This window comes from Pleurodeles waltl, chromosome 8 (genome assembly GCF_031143425.1).
Source record: "Pleurodeles waltl isolate 20211129_DDA chromosome 8, aPleWal1.hap1.20221129, whole genome shotgun sequence".
NCBI lineage: Eukaryota > Metazoa > Chordata > Amphibia > Caudata > Salamandridae > Pleurodeles > Pleurodeles waltl.
The window spans coordinates 1311021053-1311039874 of record NC_090447.1 but is presented as its reverse complement, the minus strand read 5'-3'; the positions used below and the strand labels follow the sequence as shown (position 1 = coordinate 1311039874).

The 18822-nt window shown below is 49.2% G+C and overlaps 1 protein-coding gene across 1 annotated transcript in view; it reads left to right on the top strand.

Annotated features, from left to right (window-relative positions):
• RNF17 (ring finger protein 17) overlaps positions 1–18822 on the top strand; it is a 1983649-nt gene that overhangs the window by 1633052 nt on the left and 331775 nt on the right. Inside the window, exon 31 of the mRNA XM_069202301.1 lies at positions 9425–9544. Within this exon, the coding sequence (XP_069058402.1) occupies positions 9425–9544 (120 nt within the window). The remainder of the gene's footprint in view (positions 1–9424; positions 9545–18822) is intronic.

The window sequence follows — 18822 nt, the reverse complement described above, 5'->3', positions numbered from 1 at the left end:
AGGCCAAAAGTGGGGGTAACAAGGCTAGAATGAGGCTACCTTCCTACAACTATAGACCTTTAAAAAAAAAAAAACAGCAGGAGGCGCTTTGGGCCAAACTACACTTTGCATCCAAGACATCTGACTCCAAAAGGTTTTGGAAAATCATTAATACAATGGACAAGGGTCCAAAGGCAGCTAATAATGCATACATAACAGAGGGAGCATGGGTATCCCACTTAGAGTCCCATCTAAAAGAGTTGCCCACTGAAGAAGGACCGCAAACCCAGGGGTATATTAATAACCGGGAACTCGATGCTCCTGACGTTTTGAAATTTATGGCATCAGAATTAATAAAAAATCATCGGGAAGTCACAAAGTGACTGTGCTCCCGGCCCTAACGGTTTACTGCAAGCATTATTTAAACAGGAAACAGAAAGATGGGCCAATTTCCTGGCTGCAGTGTTCAATTATGTGCTTACAACAGGTACTGTCCCGGTAACCTGGAGAGGCTCTATAATCCACCCCATATATAAGGGTGGGAACGTGGCTTCCCCAAGCAACTACAGATTAATTGCTCTCTTAGATGTTGACCTCAAGTATTTCTCATCCTGTGTGCTGAAACACCTAGAGCCCTGGATCACAGATAAAAACAATTTACCCTCAAATCAAAGTGGCTTCACCAAGCACTAAGGAACCCTAACAAACCTTATGGCACTGGGACTGATCACCAACAGAGCAAAAGCAACTGGGACTTCTACCTATTTGTGCTTTTGTTGACTTTAAAGCTGCTTTTGATTGTGTCCCCTGTAAGGGAGTGCCTCCTTGGCATGGTTACCCCCTGACTTTTTGCCTTTTGTTGATCCCTGTGGGTGTGTTTTGTGGGCTTGAGTGTGTGTCCCCCCAGTTCTCTACAAAAAAACCCTGGTCTGATCCCCGAGGACGCAGGTACTTACCTGCAAGCAGACTAGGACCAGAGCACCCCTGTTCTTCATAGGCTCCTATGTGTTTTGGGCCCTCCTTTGACCTCTGCACCTGACCGGCTCTGTGTTGCTGGTGCTGTGGCTTTGGGGTTGCCTTGAACCGCCAACGGTGGGCTGCGTATGCCGAGCCGACTGACTGTGTAAGTGCTTTACTTACCTGAGAAACTTAACCAAACTTAACTCTCCCAGGAACTGTTGATTTTTGCACTGTGTCCACTTTTAAAATAGCTAATTGCCATTTTAACCTAAACTGTGTGTACTACTGTTTAAAATCAAAGTTCTATACTTACCTGTGTGAAGTACCTTGCAATTTATGTACTTACCTCAGTTCTTGAGTCTTGTGCTAGAGGGGTGACTTACCTATGAGTGGTGGCAGTGTGAGGTTGGCATTTCACCCTGAGGGGAGTGCCATGTCGACTTAGTCATTTTCTCCCCACCAGCACACACAAGCTGTGAGGCAGTGTGCATGTGCTGAGTGAGGAGTCCCCAGGGTGGCGTAATACATGCTGCAGCCCTTAGAGACCTTCCCTGGTATCAGGGCCCTTGGTACCAGGGGTAGCAGTTACAAGGGACTTAAATGAGTGCCAGGGTTGTGCCAGTTGTGGAGACAAAGGTACAGTTTAGGGAAAGAACGCTGGTGCTGGGGCCTGGTTAGCAGGGTCCCAGCACACTTTTAAATCATAACTTAGCACCAGCAAAGGCAAAAAAGTCAGGGGGTAACCATGCCAAGGAGGCATTTCCTTACACAACCCCCCACCAACAACCCCCCCCCACCCCCAAACGAGAGGATGAAACTAACCTTTCCCAAGAGAGTCTTTGTTTTCTAAGTGGAAGAACCTGGAAAGGCCATCTGCATTGGCATGGGCAGTCCCAGGTCTGTGTTCCACTATGAAGTCCATTCCCTGTAGGGATATGAACCACCTCAACAGTTTAGGGTTTTCTCCTTTCATTTGCATGAGCCATCTGAGAGGTCTGTGGTCAGTCTGAACTACAAAGTGAGTACCAAAGAGGTATGGTCTCAACTTCTTCAGGGATCATACCACAGCAAAGGCCTCCCTCTCAATGGCACTCCAACGCTGCTCCCTGGGGAGTAACCTCCTGCTAAAGAAAGCAACATGCTGGTCAAGCCCATCATCATTTGTCTGGGACAGGACTGCTCCTATCCCATGTTCAGAGGCATCTGTCTGCACAATGAACTGCTAAGAGTAATCTGGAGCTTTTAGAACTGGTGCTGTGCACATAGCTTGTTTCAGGGTGTCAAAGGCCTGTTGGCATTCTACAGTCCAGTTTACCTTCTTGGGCATTTTCTTGGAGGTAAGTTCTGTGAGGGGTGTCACTATGGATCCATATCCCTTCACAAACCTTCTATAGTATACAGTCAAGCCAAGGAATGCCCAGACCAGTTTACCTTCTTGGGCATTTTCTTGGAGGTAAGTTCTGTGAGGGGTGTCACTATGGATCCATATCCCTTCACAAACCTTCTATAGTATACAGTCAAGCCAAGGAATGCCCAGACTTGAGTCTGGGTTTTTGGAGCTACCCAGTCCAGAATAGTCTGGATCTTGGGTTGGAGTGGCTGAACTTGGCCTCCACCTACAAGGTGTCCCAAGTAAACCACAGTACCCTGCCCTATCTGACATTTAGATGCCTTGATAGAGGCAAAACCTTCTTCAGGTGGACCAGGTGATCCTGCCAGTTGGAGCTAAAGACAGCAGTATCAGCAAGATAAGCTGCACTAAAGGACTCCAAGCCAGCAAGGACTTGATTCACCAACCTTTGGAAGGTGGCAGGGGCATTCGTTAAGCCAAAGGGCATCACAGTAAACTGGTAGTGCCCATCAGGTGTAGAGAATGCTGTTTTCTCTTTTGATCCTGGTGCCATTCTGATATGCCATTACCCTACTGTTAAGTCAAAGGTACTTAAGTATTTGGCAGCACCCAACTTGTCTATTATCTCATCTGCCTTTGGAATGTGATGGGCATCTGTCTTGGTGACAGAATTACGTCCTCTGTAGTCCACACCGAACCTCATCTCTCTCTTGCCATCTTTTGTGTGAGGTTTGGGAACGAAGACCACTGGGCTAGCCCAGGGACTGTCAGAGTGCTCAATCACTCCCAATTCCAGCATCTTGTGGACTTCCACCTTGATGCTTTCCCAGACTTTCTAAAAATGTTGTTTTTGACAGGCATGCTGTCTCCTGTGTACACATCATGGGTACACAGGTGTGTCTGACCAGGGGTTAGGGAAAAGAGCTCAGCAAACTGCTGGAGGACTTGCCTACAGTCAGCTTGCTGTTGGCCAGTGAGGGTGTCTGAGTAGATCACTCCATCTACTATGCCATCTTTAGGGTCAGTGGAGAGGAGATCAGGGAGAGGTACTCTCTCTGCTTCCTGGTCCTCATCTATAACCATCAACAGATTCACATCTGCCCTGTCATGGAAGACTTTTAGGCGATTAACATGGATCACCCTCTTGGGGGTCCTGCTAGTGCCTAGGTCCACCAGGTAGGTGACCTCACTCTTCTTCTCTAGCACTGGGTAAGGGCCACTCCATCTGTCCTGAAGTGCCCTGGGAGCCACAGGTTCTAGAACCCAGACTTTCTGCCCTGGCTGAAATTCAACCATAGCAGCCTTTTGGTCATATCACATCTTCTGGAGCTGTTGGCTGGCCTCAAGGTTTTTGCTTGCCTTTTCCATGTACTCTGCCATCCTGGAACGTAGGCCTAGTACATAGTCCACTATATCTTGCTTAGGCTCATGAAGAGGTCTCTCCCAGCCTTCTTTCACAAGAGCTAGTGGTCCCCTGACAGAATGGCCAAACAGAAGTTCAAAGGGGGTAAACCCTACTCCCTTCTGAGGCACCTCTCTGTAGGCAAAAAGCAGACATGGCAAGAGGACATCCAATCTCCTTTTGAGCTTTTCATGGAGCCCCATGATCATGCCCTTCAATGTCTTGTTGAATCTTTCCACAAGACCATTGGTTTGTGGATGGTAAGGTGTGGTGAATTATGTAAGTCACCCTTCACTCATTCCCCATATGTTTCAGGTAAGCTGACATGAAGTTGGTGCCTCTGTCAGAAACCACCGCCTTAGGAAATCCCACTCTGGTAAAGATACCAATGAGTGATTTGGCTACTGCAGGGGCAGTAGTGGACCTAAGGGGAATTGCTTCAGGGTACCAAGTAGCATGATCCACTACTACTAGGATATACTGATTCCCTGAGGCTGTGGGAGGTTCAAGTGGACCCACTATGTCCACTCCCACTCTTTCAAAGGGGACCCCCACCACTGGAAGTGGAATGAGGGGGACCTTTGGGTGGCCACCTGTCTTACCACTGGCTTGAAGGGTGGCACAGGAGTCACATAACTCCTTTACTTTCTGGGACATGTTGGGCCAATAGAAATGGTTGACTAACCTCTCCCATGTCTTGGTTTGTCCCAAATGCCCAGCAAGTGGAATGTCATGGGCTAAGGTTAGAATGAACTCTCTAAACTCCTGGGGCACTACCGGTCTCCTAGTGGCACCAGGTTTTGGATCTCTTGCCTCAGTGTAAAGGAGTCCATCTTCCCAATAGACCCTGTGGGTTCCACTGACATTCCCTTTTGTTTCCTCAGCAGCTTGCTGCCTAAGGCCTTCAAGAGAGGGACATGTTTCTTGCCCCTTGCACTGTTGTTCCCTTGTGGGTCCCCCTGGGCCCAAGAGCTCAACCTGATAAGGATCCCACTCTATAGGCTCAGTTCCCTCAGGGAATAGAACGTCTTCCTGAGAAGAGAGGTTCTTTTTCTTTGTCTTTGCTGAAGCTGGTTCCCCAGTCTTCTTTCCTTTTCTCTTGGAGGGTTGGGCCATTATTCCAGACTCCAACACCTCTTTTTCACCCTGAGCCTTGCACTGTGCCCTTCAGCAGACATTCAACTGGTATAGCAGAAGAGACTACCACCTGTTTCAGGCCAGTGACCCCTCCCCATTCTAAAGTCACCATAGCCATGGGATGTACTTGGGTCTGATTGTCAGCGTTGGTGACTGGATATGTTTGTCCAGTCAGGTATTGTCCAGTTTGTCTGTCACCATTGTGACACTGGCACCTGTATCCCTCAGGGCTTCTACACTAGTCCCATTAATAAAGAGCTGCTGCCTGTATTTTTTCATGTTAGGAGGCCAGGCAGCCAGTGTGGCTAGGTCCACCCCACCCTCAGAGACTAATGTAGCTTCAGTGTGGACCCTGATTTGCTCTGGGCACTCTCTTGATTCAACCTGGAGACTGGCTATTCCAGTGCTAACTGGAGTAGTAGTAGAAGTGGAACCTTTCTTGGGACAGGCCTTGTCTCCCGTTTGGTGTCCCTGCTGATTACAGCTACGACACCAGGCCTTTTTGGGATCAAAGTTTTTTCCCTTGTACCCAAATGAGGATTGTGAAGAGGCTTTGGACCCTCCCTCCTGAGCAGGTTTTTAGGGCCCTGTAGAAGACTCTTTACTTTTTCCCTTGGATGTCTCAACACTCTTCCCCTGGGGAGTCTTTGTGACCCCTTTGTTTTGGTCACCCCCTGTGGAAGTCTTGGACACCCTAGTCTTGACCCAATGATCTGCCTTCTTTCCCAATCCTTGGGGAGAAATTAGACCTAGGTCTACCAGATGCTGATGCAGTTTATCATTTAAACAATTACTTAAAAGGTTTTCCTTCATAAACAAATTATACAGCCCTTCATAATCATTTACACCACTGCCATTAATCCAACCATCCAGTGTTTTGACTGAGAAGTCAACAAAATCAACCCAGGTCTGGCTTGAGGATTTTTGAGTCCCCCTGAACCTAATCCTGTACTCCTCAGTTGAGAATCCAAAGCCCTTAATCAGGGTAGCCTTCATGAGGTCATAGGATTCTGCATCTTTTCCAGAGAGTGTGAGGAGTCTATCCCTACACTTTCCAGTGAACATTTCCCAAAGGAGTGCACCCCAGTGATATTTGTTTACTTTTCTGCTTGCACAAACCCTCTCAAAAGCTGTGAATCACTTGGTGATATTATCACCATATTCATATTTTGTTACAAACCCTTTGGGGATTTTTAGCATGTCAGTAGTTTCTTTGACCCTATTTAAGTTGCTGCCACCGTTGATGGGAGCTAAGCCCATCTCTTGTCTTTCCCTTTCTATGGCTAGGAGCTGTGTCTCCAAAGCCAATCTTTTGGCCATCCTGGCTCGCAGGAGGTCATCTTCATTGAGGCTGCCCTCAATGCTCCCAGAGCTGTTGGACTCCCCTGTGGGAGAAGCAGCATCTCTGACTAGGACAGGAGGGGGGAAATTATCCTCCTGGTCACTAGTCTCACCCTCTGTAAGGCTGTCTTCAGAGGGGTTGTCTCTAGTAAACTCTGCCAAAAGCTCCTGGAGCTGTACTTTGGTAGGGTTTGATCCAGTGTTTATCTTTATAATTTTACAGAGAGTCCTTAACTCTGACATCCTAAGATGCAGGTAAGGGGTGAGGTTGAGCTCCACCACCATCTCTTCTGTATTAGACATTATTTCTCTAAAAGTTGGGATACTTTTTAAGAATCTAAAACTATCTCTAGAACTTAATCCAAACTTTTAAACTCTAAAAGAAATGCTAACAGGGACTTACACAAGGCCGTAGCAGGACTTTTAAAAATTTAGAAAAATAGCTAAAATTTCAAAAATCAGTTTCTACTGAAAATTTTTGGAATTTGGTTGTGTGTCAGGTATTGGCTGAGTAGTCCAGCAAATGCAAAGTCTTGTACCCCACTGCTGATCCACCAATGTAGGAAGTTGGCTCTGTGTATATACTATTTCAAAGTAAGAAATAGTGTGCACAGAGTCCAAGGGTTCCCCTTAGAGGTAAGATAGTGGCAAAAAGAGATAATTCTAATGCTCTATTTTGTGGTAGTGTGGTCGAGCAGTAGGCTTATCAGAGGGTAGTATTAAGCATTTGTTGTACACACACAGGCAATAAATGAGGAACACACACTCAAAGACTTATTTCAGGCCAATAGGTTTTTATATAGAAAAATATCTTTCTTAGTTTATTTTAAGAACCACAGGTTCAAGATTTACAAGTAGTACTTCAAATGAAAGGTATTTCACTCAGGTATTTTAGGAACTTTGAATAATCACAATAGCATGTACAGTTTTGGCAAAAATGGCAATAAGCTATTTTAAAAGTGGACACTGTGCAAAAATCAACAGTTCCTGGGGGAGGTAAGTAAATGTTAAGTTCACAAGTAAGTAAAACACTTACAGGGTTCAAAGTTGGGTCCAAGGTAGCCCACCATTGGGGGTTCAAGGCAACCCTAAAGTTACCACACCAGCAGCTCAGGGCCGGTCAGGTGCAGAGGTCAAAGAGGTGCCCAAAACACATAGGCTTCAATGGAGAACATGGGTGCCCCGGTTCCAGTCTGCCAGCAGGTAGGTACGTGCGTCCTCGGGGGGAAGACCAGGGGGGTTTTGTAGGCACCGCGGGGGGACACAAGCAGGCACAGAAAGTACACCCTCAGCGGCACAGGGGCAACCGGGTGCAGAGTGCAAACAGGCGTCTGGTTTTGTATCAAAAGCAATGGGGAGACCCGAGGGTCTCTTCAACGATGCTGGCAGACACAGGGGGGGCTCCTCGGGGTAGCCACCACCTGGGCTAGGCAGAGGGTCGCCTGGGGGCCGCTCCTGCACTGGAGTTCGATTCCTTCAGGTCCTGGGGGCTGCAGGTGCAGTGTTGGTTCCAGGCGTCGGGTCCCTTGTTACAGGCAGTCGCGGTCAGGGGAAGCATCTGGATTTCCTCTGCAGGTGTCGCTGTGGGGGTTCAGGGGGGTCATCTCTGGCTATCCATGGGCTCATAGTTGCCGGGGAGTTCTCCCTGTAGTGTTGGTTTTTTTCGCAGGTCGAGCTGGGGGCGTCTGGTGCAGAGTGGGAAGTCTCACGCTTCCGGCTGTAAACGTGAAGTCCTTAGAGTTGCTTCTTTGTTGCAAGAAAGTTGCAGATTGTTGAACAGGGCCGCTGTTCACAGGAGTTTCTTGGTCCTTGGTTGCAGGGCAGTCCTCTGAGGCTTCAGAGGTCGCTGGTCCATGTTGGATGCGTCGCTGTTGCAGTTTTCTTCAAAGTTGGAAGGCAGGCCGGTAGGGCTTGGGCCAAAGCAGTTGTATTCTCCGTCTTCACTGCAGGGCTTCAGGTCAGCAGTCCTTCTTCTTGTTAAGTTTGCAGGAATCTAGTTTCCTAAGTTCTGGGGGACCCTAAATACTGAATTTAGGGGTGTGTTTAGGTCTGGGAGGGCATTAGCCAATGGCTACTGTCCTTGAGGGTGGCTACACCCTCTTTGTGCCTCCTCCCTTTGGGGGAGGGGGGGCACATCCCTAATCCTATTGGGGGAATCCTCCTTCTACAAGATGGGGGATTTCTAAAAGTAAGGGTCACCTCAGCTCAGGACACCTTAGGGGCTATCCTGACTGGTGGGGGACTCCTCCTTGTTTTTCTCATTATTTCCTCCAGCCTTGCCACCAAAAGTGTTTGACAGACTCCCAGACCATATACTCTTATGGCCACTCTGCACTTACAATGTCAAAGGTTTTGCTTAGACACTGTAGGGGCATAGTGCTCATGCACCTATGCCCTCAACTGTGGTATAGTGCACCCTGCCTTAGGGCTGTAAGGCCTGCTAGAGGGGTGACTTACCTATGCCACAGGCAGTGTGAGGTTGGCATGGCACTCTGAGGGGAGTGCTATGTCGACTTAGTCATTTTCTCCCCACCAGCACACACAAGCTGTGAAGCAATGTGCATGTGCTGAGTGAGGGGTCCCCAGGGTGGCATAAGACATGCTGCAGCCCTTAGAGACCTTCCTTGGCATCAGGGCCCTTGGTACCAGGGGTACCAGTTACAAGGGACTTACCTAAGTGCCAGGGTTGTGCCAATTGTGGAGACAAAGGTACAGTTTAGGGAAAGAACACTGGTGCTGGGGCCTGGTTAGCAGGGTCCCAGCACACTTTCAAATCATAACTTAGCATCAGCAAAGGCAAAAAGCCAGGGAGTAACCATGCCAAGGAGGCATTTCCTTACAGTCACTAAAATAAAGTACCTTTATTTTTAGTAACTCTTGAGTACTGTGATTCTTATGATATAGTGCTTTATGATATAAGTGGTATAGTAGGAGCTTTGCATGTCTCCTAGTTCAGCCTAAGCTGCTCTGCTATAGCTACCTCTATCAGTCTAAGCTGCTAGGACACCTCTAATCTACTAATAAGGGATGACTGGACCTGGCACAAGGGGCAAGTACCACAAGGTACCCTCTATAGGCCAGGCCAGCCTCCTACATCCTTTAAGAACAATGATTTATAATGGTTTATTTCTGCATTCTTCATTTTATTTTAGGGTATTTTGAAACTGATAGGTGTGGACTTTGTTTTACTGTATGACCAAATAATTAAATGAATGATGGAACATTTAAGTTGAGCCATGTATTTTCTGTTGTAGGTGCATTATGTTGACTATGGAGATATTGAAAAAATTCCTCAGTGTCACCTCTGTCCATCTGTTTTGTATCCTGAAGTCCCCCAGTTCGCCATACCATGTGAGCTGCACAACATTTTACCTGTGAGTCAGTCCTTCATTTGTGTTATGAGTATTGGATCTTTAACGTCGTACTTCATTGTGGCAGTCAACAAAGTAGTGTATTTCTGTAATTGTACTGTATTTTAGCTGTAAATCACTAGCCAAAAGACTTTTGCAGGCATTTAAAGTTAAAACAAGAACAGGAGGATGTGTATCAAGCCAATATTGAGATGCTCATGCCGATTAGCTTGCTACAGGAGGTGGTGCAGGCAGCTATTTTTTTGTATATTTTGATAACAAGACAGTATGTGGGGGAGTTGTAGCTATCTGTATAGAAGGCTGCAGTCTGTAAAGCCACTACTCCCTCTTTCCAGTAGCCCACTTTGATACTATTTAACATTAACACATTAATAAGTTGTAGAGCATCGTACTGTGTTTACATCATAGAATATCAATGCTAATTTTATCTTGTTCAGTTGTATTGTCAGACTAATATGTGTCCATGTTTCTGTACACACTAATAACAATTGGATAATAGGGGGGCGTGGTCATGGCATGGCGGAAGATGGCCACCTAGTCCGGGAGCTCCACGCATTGATGGGCTCTGTCCGGGGACGGGGGTGCCGCGACCGCCGCAAACTTCTCTTTGTGAGCCTCGGAGGCTCTCGGACACCAACGGGCACCCACCCATAACGGGAGATGTCGAGACAGGGACGCGGCGTGGGCCGCTCTACATCCCGGCAGCAAAGGCCTTGAAGACAGTGCGGAGCCGCGACCTGCAGTTGGAGGAAGCGGCGCAACTACGGCAGCAGGTCGTAGCATCAGCAGGGGGCCTCCGGCGTTACCTCTACTCCCCTTTCCCCCTCCCTCCGCCCCCACTCTCAATGAATATGCATGCTGCCCACATCTCAGGGAGAGGTGACCGATGCCCGTCGCAGTGACGGCACTGAACCGCACCGCCTTCATCTCCCTGCTCCAACATTGGAGCGACCATCTGTAAGCCGAGGTATGCATGGTCGCAAGCAGGGGTGAGGGACACACACGCAGCGACAGAAGCCACACTGTGACCTGGCTGACCCACTACTGCGACAGGGAGCGCAACACGGTTACACGGTCCCTCGCCCCTCCCCAACTACCGGGAGTTAAGCAATGCTACACCTACAGTAAGAAGGAACCCTGCCTGCTATTTTCACCCCTGAGGGCCCTCCGACTTCTGGCCTTTGCTCTCCAGCCGAGTACTGCGAAACAGTGGGGTCAGCCCTCCACCCCCCCATCTCACATCTGGCTCCGAGGCGCTGTAGCTGTCTCACGCCGCTTCACTGCGCCATACTCTCCGTTCCATCTGGCCCAAGATTGTAGCGACGTATCCCCTCACCCCTCCAACACAGCTCTTCCTGCTGGCACTGCTTGAAGGCCTCAGTGCGCTGTGGAAGGCGTCAGCTCCACATTAGACAGCGACAAGAGAGCTGATTCTAGGCTGCCCTCCACGCAGCTGACCCAAGCGGGTATTCTCTATTTACGCAGTAAAATAACGGACCTGGAAGAGAGAAGCCGAAGAGACAATGTTGGTTTCTTTGGATTACCGGAAAACGAGGAGTGTACGGACGTCCAAGCTTTCCTCAGATCAGTCCTACCCAAACTGACTGCGCCAACCTTTGATCCGCCATTGGAATTCCAACAGGTGCACCGGCTAGGCACGAGACGTCCGGGTGGAGCTTCCAGACCACGTCCGATCATTGCTTCCCTTCTGCGACATGGACAGGCCTGACAACTTCTCCAGGCAGCCCGCACCCATGGCCCCTTTCGGATGGAAGGATATGACATCCGCTTAACGGCTGACTACTCAAAGGATACTAATGAACGCTGGAATGCTACTTTGGCTCTCCGTCCCTGTCTACGCCAGTTGGAGATGAAATACTGCCTTTTTGATCCTGCAAGAATGTGGGTCACCAAAAATGGAGTATGCAAAGACTTTTATGACCCAGAGGATCTGAGGCTTTTCTTGGATACTGTTAGACTTTTCATCCTTGGCGTCATCTCCCTTAACTTTTTGCCTCTGTTCCCCAGGTTGTTGATGTGTGCTGGACTCTGATTTTGCTGTTTTTGTTACTCTGGGCACTTTACCACTGCTAACCAGTGCTAAAGTGCAAGTGCTCCTTTACAAAATGTGTATGTGATTGGTTTATCCACAATTGGCATATTTGATTTACTAGTAAGTCCCTAGTAAAGTGCACTAGGGGTGGCAGGGCCTGTAAATCAAATGCTACTAGTGGGCCTGTAGCACTGGTTGTGCCACCCACATAAGTAGCTCTGTAATCATGACTCAGACCTGCCATTGCAATGTCTGTGTGTGCAGTTTTACCTGTAAATTCGACTTGGCAAGTGTACCCACTTGCCAGGCCTAAACCTTCCCTTTCCTTACATGTCAGACACCCCTAGGGTAGGCCCTAGGTAGCCCCAAGGGCAGGGTGCAGTGTATGGTTAAGGTAGGACATATAATAATGTGTTTTATATGTCCTAACAGTGAAATATTGCTAAATTCGTTTTTCACTGTTGCAAGGCCTGTCCCTCTCATAGGTTAACATGGGGGCTACCTTTAAATCTGATTAAAGTGTAGATTCCCTTTGGGAGTGGGTGGAGCTTGGGGTCTCTGAGCTCACAATTTAAAAATACATCTTTTAGTAAAGTTGATTTTAAGATTGTGCGTTTGAAAATGCCACTTTTAGAAAGTGAGCATTTTCTTGCTTATACCATTTCTGTGACTCTGTGGATTCCCTGTCTGGGTCAGTTTGACAGTTGGGCTGGTTGCACCTCACACTAGACAGTGACACAAAGGGAGCTGGGGTGTAGCCTGCATATCCTGAGGAGCCATCTGTGCTAGGAGGGAGGGGAGGAGTGGTCACTCGCACCTGAAAGGGCTGTGCCTGCCCTCACACAATGCAGTCTCCAACCTCCTGGTGAGTGTCTGGGGCCTGGCCTTGGCAATGCAGGATTTCACATTCCAAAGAGACTTTACTTTGAAGTAGGCCTACTTCAAAGGAGAAACTGGGTATAAGAAGGGCACCCAAAACCACAGACTTTAGAACACTTCTGGAAACAAGAAGGAACCTCTGCCTGGAGAAGAGCTGAGGAGAAGTGCTGCCCTGCCTGTGACTGTGCTTTGTGGAGCTATCCTGCAGTTGCTGCTTCTGCAAGAGGGCAAAGACTGGACTTTGTGTGCCTTCCATCTTGTGAAGAAATCTCCAAGGGCTTGATTTAGAGCTTGCCTCCTGTAGTTTGAAGTCTCAGGGACAGCAAAGACTTCTCTCTGCCAGCACCTGGAGTCTCTGGAGAGACTCCTGCTCTGACAAGTGGTGCCCCATCCAGTCACTGGGCCCTTGAAAGGAAAGCTGGTGGAAATCCAGGGAAATCGACTTTGGATGACTTCGGACTGACGCCGCTGCTGATGCTATTTCCTATTTTTCTAAACCTGTGTTGTCATTTTGTAGTGTTTTCATTAAGTTCCTCTGTGTGTTGGTACAAATACTTTACACCTAGCACTCTGAAGTTAAGCCTACTGCTCTGCCAAGCTACCAAGGGGGTAAACAGGGGGTAGCTGAGGGTGATTCTCTTTTACCCTGACTAGAGTGAGGGTCCTTGCTTGAACAGGCGGTAACCTGACTGTCAACCAAAGACCCCATTTCCAACAGATACCTTTCAGCATCACCCTATAGACACAGCACCTCCAGCTCGACCACAAGCGCAACCCAAGGATAGCAATAATACTCCACCCCCAGGATCAGAGCGAGGAGGGTTAGATCGACACGATCCTGAACACTATCCCAGAGGCAGGGATTTGGAGAGACTTACGATAGGGGCCAAGTATTACAAACAGTGGTGCCCCACACCCAAATCTCAGAAAGGGACAAATCTTGCTCCCCTTTAAAACCGGCCCCAGCCCCTTCTTGACACATGACACTGTAGCTGCAGTGTGCAACGACTGGGGACCTAGAGTCCGGCCGAGAAGGCCAGGAAGACCGCTGCTGACCTGGCTGATGGATTAGTACTTGCCTGGATACTTTGTTGTTGTTGTTGCTATTGATGTTATTGTTATGTTTCTATAACATGTGTTACTCTTGACCATGTGCTAACCGAACTTTGACTGAATCTTGCTTACAAATGTTATACATATGCATGCCGGTGATGCACTCTAATGTTTGACGTTTCCTGCTCGATACTGTTTTGACCTCATAGCCCATAGGTCCATATATATTGTCTTTCTCCGTCCAACGTCCTTTCCTCCCCCTCTTTTCCCCCTTCCCTCCTGTAAGGAAATGCATTCCTTGGCATGGTTACCCCCTGGGTTTTGCCTTTTGTTGATGCCAGTTATGGTTGAAAGTGTGCTGGGACCCTGCTAACCAGGCCCCAGCACCAGTGTTCTTTCCCTAAACTGTACCTTTGTTCCCACAATTGGCACAGCCCTGGCACACAGATAAGTCCCTTGTAAAGGGTACCCCTGGTACTAAGGGCCCTGTTGCCAGGGAAGGTCTCTAAGGGCTGCAGCATGTCTTATGCTACCCTGGGGACCCCTCACTCAGCACATGCACACTGCTTCACAGCTTGTGTGTGCTGGTGGGGAGAAAATGACTAAGTTGACATGGCACTCCCCTCAGAGTGCCATGCCCACTTCTCACTGACTATGGCATAGGTAAGTCACCCCTCTAACAGGCCTTACAGCCCTAAGGCAAGGTGCACTATACCACAGATGATGGCATAAGTGTATGAGCACTATGCCCCTACAATGTCTAAGCAAAACCTTAGACATTGTAATTGCAGGGTAGCCATTAAGAGTATATGGTCTGGGAGTTTGTCAAACACAAACTCCACAGTTCCATAATGGCTACACTGAAATCTGGGAAGTTTGGTATCAAACGTCTCAGCAAAATAAATGCACACTGATGCCAGTGTGGGATTTATTGTAAAATGCACCCAGAGGGCATATTAGAGATGCCCCCTGAATACCAGTCCGACTCCTAGTGCTAGGCTGACCAGTTTCTGCCAGCCTGCCACAACCAGACGAGTTTCTGGCCACATGGGGTGAGTGCCTTTGTCACTCTGTGGCCAGGGTCAAAGCCTGTACTGGGTAGAGGTGCTTCTCACCTCCCCCTGCAGGAACTGTAAAACCTGGCGGTGAGCCACGAAGGCTCATGCCTTTTGTTACAGCACCCCAGGGCATCCCAGCTAGTGGAGATGCACGCCCCTCTGGCCACTGCCCCCACTTTTGGCAGCAAGGCTGGAGGAGATAATTAGAAAAATAAGAAGTCACCCACCAGTTAGAACAGCCCCTGAGGTGACCCCTGCCTTTAAAATTCCTCCATCTTAAGTTTGGAGGATTCCCCTAATTGGATTAGAGATGTGTCCCCCTCTCCTCAGGGAGGAGGCAAAATGAGAGTATAGCCACCCTCCAGGTCATTAGCCATTGGCTACTGCCCTCCCAGACCTAAACACCCCCCCTAAATTTTGTATTTAGGGGCACCCAAGAACCCAAGAAATCAGATTCCTGGAACCTGAACTAAGAAGGAGGACTGCTGACCTGCAAGCCTGCAGAGACGACGGAAGATGACAACTACTTTGGCCCCAGCCCTACCGGCCTGTCCCCTGACTCAAAAAACTGCAACAGCGACGCATCCAACAGGGACCAGCGACCTCTGAAGCCTCAGAGGACTGCCCTGAACCTAAGGACCAAGAAACTCCAGTGAGCAGTGGCTCTCCTCATTTTTAGAACCACAAGTTCATGATTTGAAGTAAATACATAAAATGCAAGGTACTCCACACAGGTAAGTTAGGAACTTTGAATTAGAGCAATAACATATACAGTTTTTGTTAAAATGGCAATAAGCTATTTTAAAAGTAGACACAATTGAAAAAATCAACAGTTCCTGGGGGAGGTAAGTATTGGTTAGATTGTGAGGTAAGTAAGGCACTTATAAGTTCAAGTTCCTGGGCATAGGCAGCCCACTGTTGGGGGTTCAAGGCAATCCCAAAGTTACCAAACCAGCAACACAGGGCCGGTCAGGTGTAGAGGTAAAAAAAAGGGCCCAAAACAGATAGGCGCCTATGAGCAACAGGGGTGCTCCTGTTCCAGTCTGCCAACAGGCAAGTACCTGCGTCTTCGGAGGGCAGACCAGGGGGGGTTTGTAGAGCACTGGGGGGGGGACACAAGTAGGCACACAAAACACACCCTCAGCGGCAGAGGGGCAGTCGGGTGCTGTGTGCAAAGCAGGCGTCGGGTTTTGTATAGGAATCAATGGAGGGACCCGAGGGTCACTCTAGCAGTGCAGGCAGGGCACAGGGGGGTTTCTCAGGCCAGCCACCAAGTGGGCTAGGCAGAGGATCGCCTGGTGGTCACTCCTGCACTGAAGTTCGGTTCCTTCTGGTCCTGGGGGCTTCGGGTGCAGTGCTTGGTCCAGGCGTCGGGTTCCTTGTTACAGGCAGTCGCGGTCATGGGGAGTCTCTGGATTCTCTCTGCATGCGTCGCTGTGGGGGTCCAGGGGAGTCATCTCGGGTTACTCACGAGGTCGCAGTCGCCTGGGAGTCCTCCCTGTCGTGTTAGTTCTCCGGAGCTCGAGCTGGGAGCGTCGGGTGCAGAGGATGAAGTCTCACGCTACCGACGGGAAGAGTGAGTTCTTTAAAAGTTGCTTCTTTGTTGCAAATATGTTGCTGTGGGTGAACAGTGCCGCTATCCTCTGGAGTTTCTTGGTCCTTCAGGTTTCAGGGCAGGCTTCAGAGGTCGCTGGTACCTGTCGGATGCGTCGCTGTGCAGTTTTCTTTGAGTTAGGAGACAAGGCCGGTAGGGCTGGGGCCAAAGCAGTTGTCTTCTCCGCCTTCTCTGCTGGACTTTCAGGTTGCAGGAATCTGATTTGCTGGGTTCTGGGTCGCCCCTAAATACTAGATTTAGGGGTGTGTTTAGGTCAGGAGGGCAGTCGCCAATACACCCTCTTTGTGCCTCCTCCCTGAGAGGAAGGGGGCAAATCCCTAATTCTAATGGGGGAATCCTCCAATCTCAAAATGGAGGATTTCTAAAGGCAAGGGGTCTCCTCAGCTCAGGGCACCTTAGGGGCAGTCCTGACTGGTGGGTGACTCCTCCTTGTTTTTTCTAATTATCTCCTCCAGCCTTGCCGACAAAAGTAGGGGCAGTGGCCCGAGGGGCGGGCATCTCCACTAGCTGGGATGCCGTGGGGTGCTGTAACAAAAGGCATGAGCCTTTGAGGCTCACCGCCAGGTGTTACAGTTTCTGCAGGGGGAGGTGAGAAGCACCTCCACCCAGAGCAGCCTATGTTTCTGTCCTCATAGAGCACAAAGGCTCTCACCCCAGGGGGGCAGGAACTCGTCTCAGTTGCAGGCTGGCACTGACCAGTCAGTCCTGCACTGAAGGATTGGGTAAACTACAGGGGGCATCTTCTAAGATGCCCTCTGTGTTCATTTTGTAATAAATTCAACACTGGCATCAGTGTGGGTTTATTATTCTGAGAAGTTTGATAGCAAACTTTCCAGTATTCAGTGTAGCCATTATGGAACTGTGGAGTTTGTTTTTGACAAACTCCCAGACCATATACTTAATATGGCCACAATGTACTTATAATGTCTAAGAATAGACTTAGACACTGTTGGGGCATATTGCACATGCAGCTATGCCCTCACCTGTGGTATAGTGCACTCTGCCTTAGGACTGTAAGGCCTGGGAGAGGGGTGACTTATCTATGGCATGGGTAGTATTTTGTGTGCATGGCATCCTGAGGGGACTGCCATGTCGACTTTGCCTTTTCTACCCCACCAACACAATCTGCAAAGGCAGTGTGCATGTGTTAGGTGAGGTGTCCCTTAGGGTGGCACAACACATATTGCAGCCCTTAGGTACATTCTCTGGTCACAGGACCCTTGGTACCACTGGTAACTTCTACAGGGACTTATCTGTGTACCAGGGGTGTGCCAATTGTGGAAACAGTGGTACATTTTTAGTGAAAGAACACTGGTGCTGGGGCCTGGTTAGCAGGGTCCCAGCACACTTCTCAGTCAAGTCAGCATCAATATCAGGCAAAAAGTGGGGGGTAACTGCAACGGGGAGCCATTTTCCTTCAGTATATGTGGGTTTCTCTGTGATGTAGGTGCACCTATGGTCCTTTTCTCCAGAGCCAACGGATGCAGGGGGTGTCATTAGGCATCAGGTTTATGCATCCGGGTTCAATCACTGTGAGGGGGTCCGGCATGTTGAGGCTGCAGGTGTCATCTGGGAGTCCAGCAGAGATGGACCCAGGGTGAACTTGTGCTCAGACGAGCGGGGGACATTGTTTAGCACTAGTGGCCCACCTCAGATTGTGTGCAGTGGTTGCTGGAGGTGTCAGGTTTTCTCTCACCACAAGGCTGATGGAGTTGGGGCCTACATGCAGGGGCTGCAGGCAACTTGGGGAGTCCAAGATGGGTGAGACCTCAATGAACTTGGACTCTGGAGAGCAGTGAACCTTGCTAGCATTGTTGGCTGGCTTCACCTTGGGTCATGGACGTCAGGTGCAGTGATCTCTTCAGATGTCGGGTCTTTGCTGTTCTGGAGGCTGCAGAATCCTTTTTTGAGCCTTTGTTGCTGAGCAGATTGCTGCTCATGGGAGTCTTGAGTATTTATGGAAGGCAGGCAGTCCTCCTGGGTTTCTGCAGGCTCAGCTGCAGGATGAGTCGTCTTTTTGGGCAGCGTCCATCCAGATCAGCAGGCAAGGCGGCTGGGTTGGTACCAGCTGAGCTGCTGCTTCTTTTCCTCTTCTGCAGGTGCACTTTGGCCTTTGCTTCTTAGGGCATCTGAGTTCTAGGGTTCAGGGGTGCCACCTAAATACTCGATTTAGGGGTGTTACAGGGATTTCCAGGTGGTAGAGAATGGGCTGTCCACCTTTAGGTTGACAACACCCTTTCTTTGAAGTGGTCATAACCCTAGTGGCCTAATTCCTTCCTAAAAAGATGGAGGAATTTGAAAAGTGGTGTCCACTTCAGCTCGTCCACCCCTAGGGGTGGGACTGGCAAGAAGTGGGCACACCTTCTAATCTTCCTAATTTTCCCGCCTGTGCTGGCGCCAAAAGTGGGGCCAGGACATGGGGGGTCTATCATCTCCAACATCTCGAGTGAACTGGGCTGCATTACAAAGGAAGGTTGCTCATCCTTTGAAGCTCCATGCCCTGGAATATACATCCTTCCTGGGTGAGGTGCTAACACCTCTGCCCGGTGTAGGCTTTTGTCTCTGACCCTCAAGATCCCTGGCTTTCACCTTGAGGGTGGGGGAGGCACAAACGTGTCAGAAC